A 14,241-nucleotide genomic window follows, 5' to 3' on the forward strand; every position below is an offset into this window, starting at 1 on the left:
GGATAATGATTGGATAGAACAGACTGAGGAAATAACGATAAAATTCTTGAAGATACAGGAACAGAATATATAGATCACCAACAATTCAGCTTTGATCTAAATTAAAGGCTCAACAGATACCTGTAGAAATCTTTAGACAAGTACACTAGACTTTCTTGTAGCCAGTTATATTAGTTCCTCTTCACATCTTGGCCCTTTGTTACTTGAGCTTTCCTCGGCACTGACAATTTTTACCTCTCCTTTCGACCTTTTACCTCTCCTTTCTTTGTAAAGTTCTCTGTGCTTGGTTTCTGTGACACCAGGCTTTTCTGCATTTCTTCCAACCCATTGGCCATTTCTTTTCATTCTCCTATTGCTGGTTCCTCTACCACCGCTACTCTATGAACTACTGATGCCTTTCATATTCTCTAAGGGAAAATTCATCCTCTCCAAAAGTAGTCTTATCAATACCAGTAGTTTTCTATCTTGAGCCCATTTTTCTCCTCTGGGATATATGGTATTGGACTTCTCTACCTGAATGTGCTCCTCAAAGTTATACACACCTTTTCTCCCCACTTCACTCCCTTTCCCATATTCCATATCATAAGGAAAGGTATTACCATCCAATTGCTCAACTGAAATCTGGGGGTCATGGATTCTTACCTTCTGATCAACTATTGATGGTGTTACCTACTCTCCATTCCTATTGCCACAAGGCACCCCTAAGTGCATCCCATTCCTTGCTACTGCAATATCTTCCTGACAGGACTTCAAAACCCTTCCCCTCCCATTCCAGGCTCCATCATAGATGGAACAGGACTCCACGCCTCACAATTCTTTCAAGGTTCCCATCTCCTGCATCTTACAGAATAAATTCTACACACATTTATGCATGTCATTTATTATGTAATTTATGATTACATGTTTGTTTCCTCCCCACCTCAACACACACACACACGACACACACTACTTTTAAACCAGCAATACAAACTACTTTACATTCCCAGAACACAACCTATTCTCCTTTCCTATTTCCACTTGATTTCTTTTGCCTGGAATGCTTTTCCATCACCCCTTGCCTGCCTCCTTTTTTATTGTCAATCTCCTACTTATGCTTTGTTTCTCAAATCAGATATTTTTCCTCTTTGAGGCCCTCTCTGATTCTCCCCTGTGGTTCTGGTGTATCTTATGTGCATGTACCTCTGCCATGGCAGTTGCCGTGTTTGTTCACTGAGCAGCCCCAGCATCTGGAAAAATGACTGGCACATAGTAGGCACTCAATAAATATTTGTTGAATGAATGAATATTGCTTATACTTATTGGTATATCTGTTTCCCTACTAGATTGTATCTGTAATAACTGGTCTGACAGAGTAAGACCTCCACCTTTAAGTGATTGAGTCAGGTTATGTGAATTTCTACACTTTACAATCTTTGGCATATTTCAAGTAATCAAAAACATAAAGTGAATTATTACTAAAATCCCAACAATATTCTAGTTAATTTTGAGAGAATTTATTTTATTTTGCTGAACAACCAACTTTAGCAAGTACATATAAATGGAGAGAAGACAATATTGATAATAGCAAATGATAAAAAAATAAAGATAATTTACTTTGGAATTTGGAAAGTACTCTTTGTACTTACATTATAATATGGGACTGACTGATGATCCAGAAATTCAAAATACATTAAACAAATCTTGAATTCAAATTTGAATTCATACTGGCCACCTGGGTTTCCTTCTCTGCCCTCTGATCCTGACTTCATACTAGACATTGATTTCATCACCTCTTAGACTGATATTAAGGAACAGTTTAACTTCATAGACAATGGAATTGGAATTTCTCTGCACACCTGAAGCAAGGCATTAATTCACAGCTCTCTGAAGAAGAACGTTTTAAAAAGTCTTCTTTTCTAAGGGTTTCTGCTAGGTTAGAGAACAAAGGCCCTGTTTATTTTAATAGTCAATAAAATAAGTAGTGCCCAACTTACAGATCATATAAGGCCAGCTGAGGCCATAAAAGTCCATTTAACCTATAGTATACTGGAAATACTAAACATTGGCAATAAAATTATAGAAAACTGGCTTCAACACCAGAATATATTTTTTAACCTCCTCATTAAGGTTTTTTAAACCTCATTAAGCAATATCTTGAGTCTCAGCACACAAGGTTATATGGGTCTCATCCTGCAGGTGAGGTTTATTGGCTCTTCCTAAAAGACCAAGAATTGATGGTTCACTCCATTTTTGCCTGAGCTCCAAAGCAAGCTACCTTCTCTGCAGGCCACCTGGGCACTAATGACAGGACAAGCATGGGTCCTTTCTCCTCAATATGACACTGACCAACAGCTTTCCTTCTCCTTTTCGCCCAGGGATCTATTTCATTTCTGAACTCCCTATTCATTCACTCAACAAATGTTTCCTGAGCGTCTACTGGGAGACAGGCCCTCTTCGAGGTGCTGAAGATACAGTGAACACAACAGATAAATGACCCTGTCTCATTGGAGCTTTCTCTCGTTTCCTTTATCCACCTCCCTCAGTGAAGATGGGAGAATCTGAATATGCTGGTTCTACTCTTCAGATTAGCAAATGTGCCAGTCCAGGGGCCATAGATGGGATTAGTGAATTCTCCAATCTTCAGAGGCTGTCCCAGGTCTCAATTCTGAGTTAACGAGGGGTACCCATTAAGTGGTTTGCCAGAACAGGTCTGAAACCTGTACTAGGAATCTCCTGAGGGAATAGGTCAATGGTTCTGATGAGGATGGATAACACTGAGAACAGACTTCTTGGAATACAGCATCCTCCCACATATCCCGGTCCCTGGAGTACTGAAGGTTATTACTGCTGGGAATCTGATGCAGAGAAAGCACCGTCAGCACAGCTGCTCTGGGACTGTGTCCTTTTTCTCATTCACGGGCCCGCTAAAGCAGCGGCCATATCACTTGCTCTCTACCTGCCAATTGCCATTAATTGCCCTTAAGTCATACATTTAAAGAGCTAAAGTATTTTATACAATTTTATATATGTGAGTATTTATAAATTGGGGTTTCCATCTCAGGAGTGTCTATACTTAAGCAGAGCTAGTCATAATGTGGAAAAAAGTTGTGGTGACTAGAGTTAACTGCCCTGGTGACCAGAACCAACTGACATAATGTTCTGAAGTGTTTAACTTTTTTCTTCAGTCACTTAATTCATTTTATTGAGTATGAGAATAAAATTTTTATATTGAAATGCTTTTTGATACCATTTCTTTCACATCCCCTGCTGTGCAAGTGAAGCAGTAGACTACAGAAATCGAAAGGATTAGACTGTTCTTTTCCATCACAGCTGGTACATATTCAAAATGCAAACCTGCCTGGGTATTTCCAAGGAGAATATTCTTTTCATGATGACGCTGGAGTAATCTATTCTTTAGTAGAAATGACCTGTTTTCATGGCCTGATAACTAAGCAGTTTCATATGATTTGATGTATTCTTCGGGATCAGAAAAATCTGTCATAGATCTTCTCTGAAGATTAGGGCAATAAGCAATCTAAGATTCTCCGATCTTCAAAGGAAAGTATAAATGATGACTACAAGGTCACTGAAAAAAAATTTTAGTACAAGCAGCAAAAAACCAGACTTATATTTCATCTAACTGATGCTTGCTTCATGTTTTCCAAAACTCAAGGAAATAAAACTTTAAAGATTGACTTTTCTTTTTAAAAAGAAATCTAAAAGAGGCTTATGTCTAACTTAAACCAAAATCAGGGGAGTATCAGCTACTTCTAGGAAAAAGGAAGACAGAAAATTACTACTTACACTGCATTTTAAATTGTATGAGATTAGAGAATAAGGACTCTTTTGCTTATGTTATTTATATGTTTAATAACAGTAGCTGCCATTTATTGAGCACCTACTAAGTGCCTGGCACTGTATTAAGTACTTCACATGAAACGTGGTAGAATGATTAAAAGTGCATGTTTGGAATCACACTGCCTGAGTTTAAATGCTGATCATTTACTACTTGTGTGTTCTTGAGAAACCTACTGAACCTCTGTCTGTCTGTTCAGTTGAAACATGGAGATAATAACTGTATTGACATCATAGGATTGTTTGAGAACTAAAGGTGTAGCATACTGTAAGTACTCAATATATGTTAGCAATTATTATTATCTCATTTAAGGCATGCAGATAATTTAATGAGGCCCCCATATTTTCCCATTTTTTGGTGGCAATATGAAGCACATAAGGTTAGGTTACTTGACCAGGGTTAACCACCTGGGTCAGGCTCAGCTCTGTTAAATTCTCAAGGCCTATACGTTTAATAACTACAATATACTATATTGCCAAATAACACTGGGGACCTCAAATCCTTTTTGCACTCGGGCAGAGTACAAACAGTTAAGTTGTATGTGCCTGAAATTAGCAATATAAGAGTCCTTGAGTTGCCATCACAGTTGCTAAATTCACTTCTGATGGGCTCGTAGGGAATAAGATTCCATCCCACAAGCATTTCCAGTTCATAATCTCAATCAATCATGGGAAGAACTTAAAAAACAGTTATGTACATTTTGAAACCTAGCAGTTAAACAACAAAACACTCAGTGTATCTCTTTATTTATTTATTTGTTTATTTATTTATTTTTAGCTGTGTTGGGTCTTTGTTGCTGCGCGCGGGCTTTCCCTAGTTGCGGCGAGCAGGGGATTCTCACTGCGGTGGCTTCTCTTGTTGCGGAGCACAGGCTCTAGGCGCGGGACTTCAGTAGTTGTGGCACGTGGGCTCAGTAGTTGTGGCTTGCAGGCTCTAGAGCGCAGGCTCAGTAGTTGTGGCACACGGGCTTAGTTGCTCCGTGGCATGTGGGATCTTCCCGGACCAGGGATCGAACCCATGTCCCCTGCACTGGCAGGCGGTTTCTTAACCACTGCACCACCAGGGAAGCCCAGTGTACCTCTTTATAAAAGCCAATGTCTGTAGTTAATTCCCCTTTCCCTCCTTGTTTCTTGGTAGGTGCAACTGATTCATATGGCTACAAGAGACAGATGTTGTTAGCCCTGTAAATTCATGCATGCTCTACGATCAGGTTTTGCAGTTAAGAAGTTGAGTTCATGAAGGTCAATCTGTGTGGACTAGGGTTATTTAATTTATAGCCAGGATTATGCCTTTGACTACCTGGTACAATGCTGGGGTATGCTGTCAGAGCACAGAACATAATAAATAATAACCACAATAAATGTGCTAGGAAACTGGTATAGAAGTTGCCTAGATTGATGGATCTCATTTGCTACCCTCTATTATTCACCTCCAATGGAAATTACAATTTGCTTGTAAAGATCTCTCATTTATTTAACTTCAATCTTTAAAAAAAATTTTCTTTCCCTCCTAGTTATTTATATGTGTTTATCAAGTTTGTTTTTTCTTTTTTAAAATAATATTCCTTTGAGGGGGAGTTAAAAGAGTCAGCTTTGCCTGGCAGCATGCCAAGTAGAAAAACCACTACCATCAATTTTCTTTCCAATAAAAGATAATGCTCAGTGGTAGACTTAAATTCCCAGTCTAACCTCACTGGGTGTGGACGAGGTTCTCAAAGGCTACTAAATGGAGCAGGGTCTACACCAGGAAGGAAGGAATTTTTATTAGTAACAAGAGTGAAAATTAAACCGTCATATATGGTGATAGCCAAGTAGGGAGGAAAGAGAAGTGTAAAATCAAAACAAAAGGATTATGTAAGGGTACATCTCCATAAAGTGGAGGAGCGCGGGTGGCTCTTTTCAGAATATGTCAAGGGGAAAAGAAATAGTCCATGTACTTCTCCTCTCCCAAATGCATGTACCTGAGGAGTTTGAGAACCATTTGGAAAAGGATTAAGAAGCAACTCAAGTAGCTACCTCGTTCAATTTTTCTTAAACATTCTTTCTAAATGATTGATACAGCCCTTCAAGAATCTGCTGAAAATAACAAATCTTCTACCTAAAAAAAAAAGTGAGCACAAAATTTCATACAATTTCAGGATCCTTGAAACACATCTATAGATCCAGGGACTCCGAGATTAAGAACCACAGGAGTCTCAGGAGAATGCTTTATGCTTTATAGGGTGTAGATCAGAACGTTGGCCAAGTTAAATCAGCACTCCAGCTGCAATAGAACTGTTGAAAATACTGACCACTTTATATAGTTTTATAAACTTCTAAATGCTTTCTCATATATGACTTATTTGATATATTAGCCTAATAGTAGACATCTAGGTACTCAGCTCAATAGATTAGGTAATAAAAAGGGTAATACTGAATACCTACTCTGTGCCCTGCTGCTTACAAATGTCTGATATTCTATTAGGATTAGATTTTGTATAAATAAAATGTTCCCTCGTGAAACATGAATACCCTTGGTTGGTGAACACTGAAGCGCTCAGCTTCTAATACCTTAGAATGAATATTTATCAGATTTTTTTCCCAACAAGAAACAAAATACTTAGATTTTTGAAGGTGTTAAGATAGACACCTAGATGAACAGTTCTCAAAATTTTATCTGAGGACACTGGGGAGGTACATGACGTCCTCTCTTTGCCAATTATCAACACATATCTTTGTGAATCTGGATTTTCTTCATATACTTCAACCAACACAACATATTGCAACAGATTGGATGCAGAAGCAGATATGAGAATCCAACTGTCTTCTATTAAGCCAGACATTAAAGATTTACAAAGATGGAAACAATGCCACACATTTCACTACATTTTTTTGTTTTGGAAAATAGAGATAACCTGTAATGCATTTTTTATTTTAAGTAAATTTACACATATTTTAAAATTGTTTTATTTTCTAAATGATAAACATCAGTAGCTATGATCCACATAAACAAAAGCTCTTCAGAGTCCTCACCAAATTTTAAGTGTTTTTAAAGGGCCCCTGAGACCAAAAGGTTTGAGAACTCGATAAGTCTCAGAAGACAGGTCTGGGTGGATGAGCAAGTGCAAGGGTGAGAGGGGTGTGAATACAAGAGTCAAGGGATGGAGGACAGCAGTGTGCCTCTTGTCTTGGGATTGGGGTCCCTTGACTGGTAAAAGTGGAGAAAGATGCCGTGCAGTCTCTCTTCATTTTGTTTGTGACCTGTTCTAAACACAGTGGTCATGGCAGCGCAATTTCTGGAAACAGATCTCAAGAATCAAGCAAGTAGAATCTCAAATCCTAAAACTAGGACAGACAACTGCTGATTGTTAAATGAAGTACACTGAAGCTCCTCCTTTTTCTCCAACGAGAGTACAAAACATGTTTGGAGCTCTAGATTTTGTTTGTTTTGCCAAATGATACAAGATTTGTTATTATTGGGTTTTGCATTGTTTGTTAATTTTTTCACCGTTTGTAATACCATTTCCTGGAAAAAAAAAATCTAAAAGGGGACAAATCGGTAGCGGATAGAGGGAAAGACTAAATGTACCTTCAAAGAAATTCATCTTAAATTTTAATATTTACCTACTACGCACTAAGCATTGTGCTAGAGTACACTGCAGTAGAGAGGAAACAGCCTTGAATTTGGAATAAGAAAAATTGTTTCAAACCATTCATTTGTTACACTATTTTGGATAATTAAACCTATCTCGTTTTCTTATCTATAAAATATGGATAATAATATTTATATCACAAGGTTGTTAGAGACTAAAAAGAGATAACCTATGTCAATTGGACAGCGTAGTGCATTGTAGGTCTTCCTTGAATAGCCCGGAGAGTGCATGTAAAGGCCAATGATAATCTAGTAGGGGAGATGAGACGTGTCGACAAAACACTTTACAAATACAAGGCGGAAGGTCTGACGTGCCAGTGTCACTACAATTGTATTTAGAAAGTGCTACGGAGAAGTAAGGGAAGGAGGAGTCACACTTCTTGGGATGGAGAAAGATGTTTAGAGAAATCACGGGTCGCTGAGTGAACCCCTCTCCCACTTCCCGACCCCTGAGGTGGCTCCAGCCGAACATCCCGGCCCAGCTCAAGTCCCCCGTGGGATGTCAGAGCCACCTCCACGCCAGGCTGGAAGTGCTCCGCACTCCAACCTTGCCCGGCTCATCGCGGGCACCTCGAGCGTGGGCGTCCAGCCCCAGCAGGCATTCACAGCGACCAGTGGCCGGGGTCTCGGCACTAACCTGCGCCCACCCACTCCGAGCTCCGCGCGGGTTAAGTGGAGGAAGGGAGGGGTAGGGGAGAGTAACTCCCAAGTTCCCAGCCTCCGAACACCCACTCTCCTCGCTCACGCAGCCACTCTCCGCCACCCAACACGTCCTCATACAACCCGCAGGGGCAGCCCCGAGACCTCGGACTGCGGCGAAGCGCCGAAGCCAGCCCCACTTCCCAGTCCGAGGGAACCCATCGACCCGCGTTCTCTCGCTCGCTCATCTATTGGCACTGCCTTGCTCCTCCGGCTCCAGTCACGGGGAAAGCGGCCCTGAGACTTAGAAAGTGCAGCGGAGCGCGGGGTGGGAACCAAGGCAGGCGGGCCAGGGGATTGCCGATCGCACGGATGGGCGCGGGTGCCGGCTCGCGCTGTCTGGCGGGTGGCGGCGCCGACTAGCCTATGCGGCGCGTGGCTGGAGCCGCGCGTCCGCCGCCCCCTCACCTCGTACCGGCGCTGGCTACCCCGGCTCCCGGGAGAGCCGTCCCGTGGAGGACTCTCGCGCCGCCCCGGGTGGGAGCCGGCGAGCTGCTGAAGGGGGGCCGGAGGGAGGCAGCAAGAGGGAGGGAGCGCGCGCGGGCGGCGGCAGTGGCGGCGACGGCGGCGGCCCCTCCCCCTCCCGCCGCCGCGGAGAGCGCAGGGAGCAGCCGGGGGCTCGGTGGCGGCGGCGTCTGGCCCCAGCTCCTCCTCCTCCTCCGCCTCCGCCTCCTCCATCTCCTTCTCGCTCGCTCCATCTGCCGTGGATATGGCCCGTCGCTGGAGCACAAAAGAGTCTCTGCGGTGGAGGTCTGCGCTGGTCTTGCTTTTCCTCGCCGGGGTGTACGGTAAGTGTCCTCGTCCCCGCGCCCCGCTCACTGAACAAAGCTGGGGCGACCCCGGGCCCCGAGGCCTCCAGGACAGGGGGCTCCCCGAGGAACCGGCAGAGACCCCGGCCGCCTGCGGGACAAAGACCCGGCGAGGGATGGATGTAGCGGAGGGGGTGTCCACACACGAAGATGCTTTGGTCCATTCGTCTGTCTCCAGACCCTCGGGGTGTTGGAGGGTGTTTGGGCGTCCCGGACCCGGGGAGCCCCCGGGGAGCTAGAGGGTGGTGGACGGACTTCCCGACCTGGGCTGGAGGGCCACGGTGGCCGGCTGGCTCCTCGAGGACTCGTAGCCCCTTGAATAACCCACACACACAAAGATGTACGACTGTGGGAGAAAGAAAGGGAGGTCGCCCCTCGCCGCTGGCCGGGACCGTCCTGCCACCCCCGAGCCTCCCGGGGCCAGGAAGTTCACTCCCCAGTGGAATTCACACCGCACCGATCCCTCACCTTCCCCACTCCCTGGCAAAGCAGCCCACTCTTTTTTTCCCATCCCTGCACTTCGGGGGCTCTGCTGATGGCGAGCATGCAGGATCCTGCCCCTTTCTCTGGAGCAGCACGCGGGAGAAGGCCAGAAAATAGTTTCCAGCCCCACCTCAGTCTCTCCCTCTTAGGGCGTACATGTCTGCCCTGACTCCCGGTTCGTTTGGCATTTCGTCCATCATTGTCCGCTAATGTTGTCACTGTTGCTTTATTCCAGTCTGTGGATTGTATTACATATATTCCTTTGAGGTTAAGAGACGGCTGAGGCTATGAGTAAGGACCAAGCTTTACGTAGTACACAGGGGTCAGAACAAGAGCTAAAAGGAGTTAATTGGGAAGAACATTCATTGCTTGAGAGACTTGAGTTCCACTTCTGACTTGACTGTTTTTGGTCATCAGTTAAAAACATTGTATAGTTGGTTTCAGAGAACACAGTTAACCTTTACTTTTGGGAGTGGTGCTTTGATTTCTTCAGAAGAATATAATTAGAAGTTACCATTCTTTGGTAAATTTTACTTCTGAAAAGTCTAAGTCATTTGCCACAAACACTTAATTCCCCTAATGGTGGTGGGGATGGAGTTCAGTCAACATGTAATTTACGAGTAAGTATTACCTCTTTTGAAAGCATTTATGTATGGAATTGAATGTCACGGTAACTTTTAAAACCTGAGAAATTACACGAAATGAAGAATTTAATGAACTGAAATTGACATTTACTGCCAACCAAGAAATAGTGGTTTTTCTGTGTGGTTCAGAATGTATTGCTCTCTGACCTGATTAATATATTTTTATTTTTGTTTGGGAGGAGTTGGCCCACATTTGATGTGGTAATTGCCAATGGCGTGCTTATTTGAACGGAAAACCCAGTGCATGACTTCTGATTGTTAGTTGCATCAAGTGGCTGTGATCCCTACTTGCTTGGTGACTTGTGGGTTTGGGTCTGCACCAGAGATCAATAAGCTATTATGTGTTTCTTCTAGCCTGAAGGTGGGTGTAGCTCTACTCTAGGTTTGGTGTAATGGCCCAGGAGAGAGCAGAAAGCTAGAGGCATCTTTAATCTAGGGTGATTAAGAGTGTCCAGCTTTGTCCTCTACTATAATCAGAATTGAGTCTTAGCGATGTCTGATAAGATTGGATAAATAAACAGGTTCTTTTCGTACTGCTTTCATTAAGAGCTATGTCATTAGTGTTTGAATTAGAAGTCTTTTTGCCTCTAGGGATAAGAGGCTGTGAACCCCCGAATTTGTCTTGGTGCATCCTTTTGTACTTGTACACAAAATGACTTTCTGGTAGGTGCTTATCAGATATTTATGTTTTGGGGATTTGTGTTTAGTGAGGAATTGTTAGTAGGCAAAGACTGAAGCTACTTTTTCCAACAGTGTGGGGTCAGATTATAAAACTAGCAAGTGATTATGCTAAGGGTTGATATCGCAAGCCACACAGCAAGTTTCAAAGTGTAAAGAAAAAGGAGGTAGTGAGCCAGGCGGGACACTAAACTGTGAGCAGAGATTAAAGGAACCCTTCACTCTGCATTTGGGGAAATTCTCTTTATTGCTGCACTTTTTGTCTTCTTCTGTCCTGTGTGGATTTATATTAGAGAAGAAGCAGCTATAATAATAGTGTGTGTGTGGCGGGGGTGGGGGGGGTGTGTGCTTTCATATCAATAGTGGGGTTGTTTTACTTGAATATGCAGTAGTTGTGATGAGGAGTGGATGCGTCCTGAGAAGTACCCATCACCTGTTCTGAGCCTTTAGAACAAATATACACTGTAATTTATGAAACTGTCCCTTATACAGCAAAATGTGTGTTTTTTTCAAAGTGGCTTCAAAAATAATGAGAAACCTCTGTTAATGCAACTGAATATTCAGAGTAACCCTTAACTTAGACCCAGTGAAAAAAATGCAGGTTGATTGGCTGATATTTGGGCAGTTCCAATACTAACTCTTCACAGAGTGACTCTTTCTTATCTATTAAACTGTAATATTAAATGGCTCCAAGTTGTGCCTTGAATCTTTGAAACATTTCAAATACCTTAAAAGTAATCTTTCTATTTTGGTGCTTAGTTTCTTCACATGACCATTTTAGTGGACTATATGACTAATATATGTGACTGTTTTAGTGGAATAGTATGACTGTTTTACTTCCAAGTTACTTTTCTGAATGCCAAAGCCTTATTTGAAACTCTAGATTATGATATGGAATACAGTTAATGTTTTCTAGGAGTAGTTGTTCAAAGACCAACAATTATCTTTCAGGAGCTGCTGTAGCTTAACTGCACCGAATGTTCCTGAGAGTTAGGAGAAGGTAAAGATTGACCTCTGCCATTGGAAGTTTGAAGGGATAAGAACAGTTAGTGGGGGCAGCTGTGACCTTGCTGGGCATGTGTTAGGCCTGCTGTAAGAGGAGAAGGTGCTTCTTCATATCTCACATGGGGATATCTGGCTGTTAAAATGTGTGGAGGTTTCCCAAACTGTCTCCTAGTCAATAGAAGCTGTCAGTCTTGCTAACCTCCCAAGCCATAATTTGATAATTATGGCAGTTTCATTGCTTTATCCTTTTCCACTCTGTCTCCCAAATCAGTGTTTTCTAATCTTTTTAGAAGATTAAAATACCTAAAATACATTTTATATTACTCCCAGTATACAGAACAAAACAAAGTTCATGAAATAATACTTGCTGGTACTACCTGTGATGTACTCTGATGTTTTCTAGTCTATTTCACCTCCCTTCTCTCCTGCTTCCTTTCTTCATTTACTGGTTTGGACTCATTAAAGTAATTTTGGAATTATAGAATACAGTTATTAGTTTGTAAAAGCACTGCCCTAGATGAAGCCTTAAAATGTAATTTTAAATGTTTGCTGTATTTGTATATCATTTTACAGTAGCCTTGAAGAGTTGTAGGTGGTAAAGTCTTCGGTTACTTGCTGCTAGAGCTTTTGGGAGCAGTAAGAACTCTCCCTGACATGTACTGACTGACTTATGACAAAATATCTTTAAACTGGTTTTCAGCTGATTATAGTCAAAAGTTCTTTCTGTACACACTGCTGTTCTAGATGTTGTGGGAGCATAGCATATTCTTTTTACTCTTGCATCTTATGTCTAATGAGTGAGTCTTTCTCTGTGAATTTTATGGAACTTTCAGCGGGATTTTATAAATTTCCAGTTTAAGGATAGGCTAGAAGTTCCAATTTTAGAAAGGTTGTAGAAATAACTAGAACATGAGAAAAATAATCTAAACCAGATTCCAATTACTTCTAAAAAAGTCAACCTTGATTACATAAAATATGTTGAATAAAACTGAATTAATTGCTTAATATAAACCCTTCCTTGGGTTTAGAATCTAAATTATGTCCATATCCTAGGGAGAATATAAAGGTATGCAGCACATTCCTCAAAATTCTAGGTGGTTACCAGGCAGAAAGTATTGAATGACCACTTTCAGAGGGGTACCTGTGTTCCAGGGAGAGTATGGAGGAGATCTGAATGATGCATGGTAAATGATTTAGAAGGTTCCTAGAAAGTAAAATCTCTGAAGAAAACATAAAAATGTCAGGCTGAAAAGTGAGTAGTAGTTTAAAAAAATGTTTGGGGAAAAAAGGACTTAATTTTTGTGGTTAGAAAATTTAAAGCTTATCAAGAAATTAAGGCAACAATGAGAACTTTTTGTTTTTCTGATGTGAGGCATTTTTGTATTTGGGGGTTTTTTGTTTTTTTCTTAACATCTTATCAATGAAATTACAGTTTAAAGAATGAAGGGTAAAAAGGGGGTAAATACCTTTAATATAGGTGAGATGTATGTAGGTTTAAGCAAATAGAAAATGTTTTATTTCAGAATTTCAGAATGAGTACTAATCCTGTTCCTGCTACAAGTCTTTATAGGTAAATGAAAGTTGCTCTAAACTTAGGAATTGAGGTCGAATAAATGATTTCTAATTTCTCAGGTTATCTTTCCCTCCCGTTTCTTGGTTTCTCTTCATTTTCTCCTCACTCCACCCCGTCCTTTGAGGGAGGGGTGAGTAAGATGTATACTACTTATTCCCCATTTTCTAAGGTGTAGGATTGGATTAGATCCTACAAATACAAGTTACCAATTTGTCTGTTCAGATGCATGTCATTAGTCCTTTTAAGTAGATGCAACAGTAGATGTGTATATAGATAGATAGGTCTGTCTATCTGTCTGTCTATCTATCTATCTCTAGTTTCAATATGAAATTAGCTTAGGGAATTCTCACCCTCTAAACTATAGAAGGAAGGGAAGGAAACTAACATTTACTAAATTAAGTTCAGATACTGTGGTTGGTCTTCATTCATTGCCTGTTAATATTCATTAGGTCTTATTTAGAAATCCTACAAGGTATTTATTCCTCTTTTTATGGAAGAGAAAAATTGAAGCTCAGAGAAGTTGTCACTTATCTAAGATCAAACCACTAGGAAGTAGTAGAGCCAGGACCGAAACCTAATCCTGTCTGTCTCTTCACTCTTTCATTCATTTAGCAAATACTTGGCGAGCACTTGCTTACGTCTGGCACTATGTAAGGCACGACAGCCTGGTGGATGTGGTTTCTGCCCCCATGGAGCTTCCAGCCTAGTGAATAACTTGTAGTAAGTGCTTTAACAAAAAACAAACAAGAGACAGCGATAGTGAATACCAGGCACAGAGTAGTTAGAGGAAGCCTTCCTTGTAGAGGAGAATGAAAGACCTGAAGGATAGCTAACCATGTTATGAGTGGGATAAGAGAGCCTTGCACATGGGAGCAACATGTGAAG

At 41.6% G+C, this 14,241-nt stretch overlaps 1 protein-coding gene across 3 annotated transcripts in view; it reads left to right on the plus strand.

The window, feature by feature from the left end:
• Positions 1-8,732: 8,732 nt before the first annotated feature.
• The window catches only part of LRP12 (LDL receptor related protein 12), an 82,247-nt gene continuing 76,738 nt past the window's right edge, over positions 8,733-14,241 (plus strand). For all 3 annotated transcript variants that reach the window (XM_082364294.1, XM_082364293.1, XM_082364295.1), the window contains exon 1: positions 8,733-8,952. In XM_082364294.1, the coding sequence (XP_082220420.1) occupies positions 8,874-8,952 (79 nt within the window). In that variant the 5' untranslated portion in view covers positions 8,733-8,873. The remainder of the gene's footprint in view (positions 8,953-14,241) is intronic.

This window comes from Balaenoptera borealis (assembly GCF_965194805.1).
Source record: "Balaenoptera borealis genome assembly, chromosome: 17".
Lineage (NCBI taxonomy): Eukaryota > Metazoa > Chordata > Mammalia > Artiodactyla > Balaenopteridae > Balaenoptera > Balaenoptera borealis.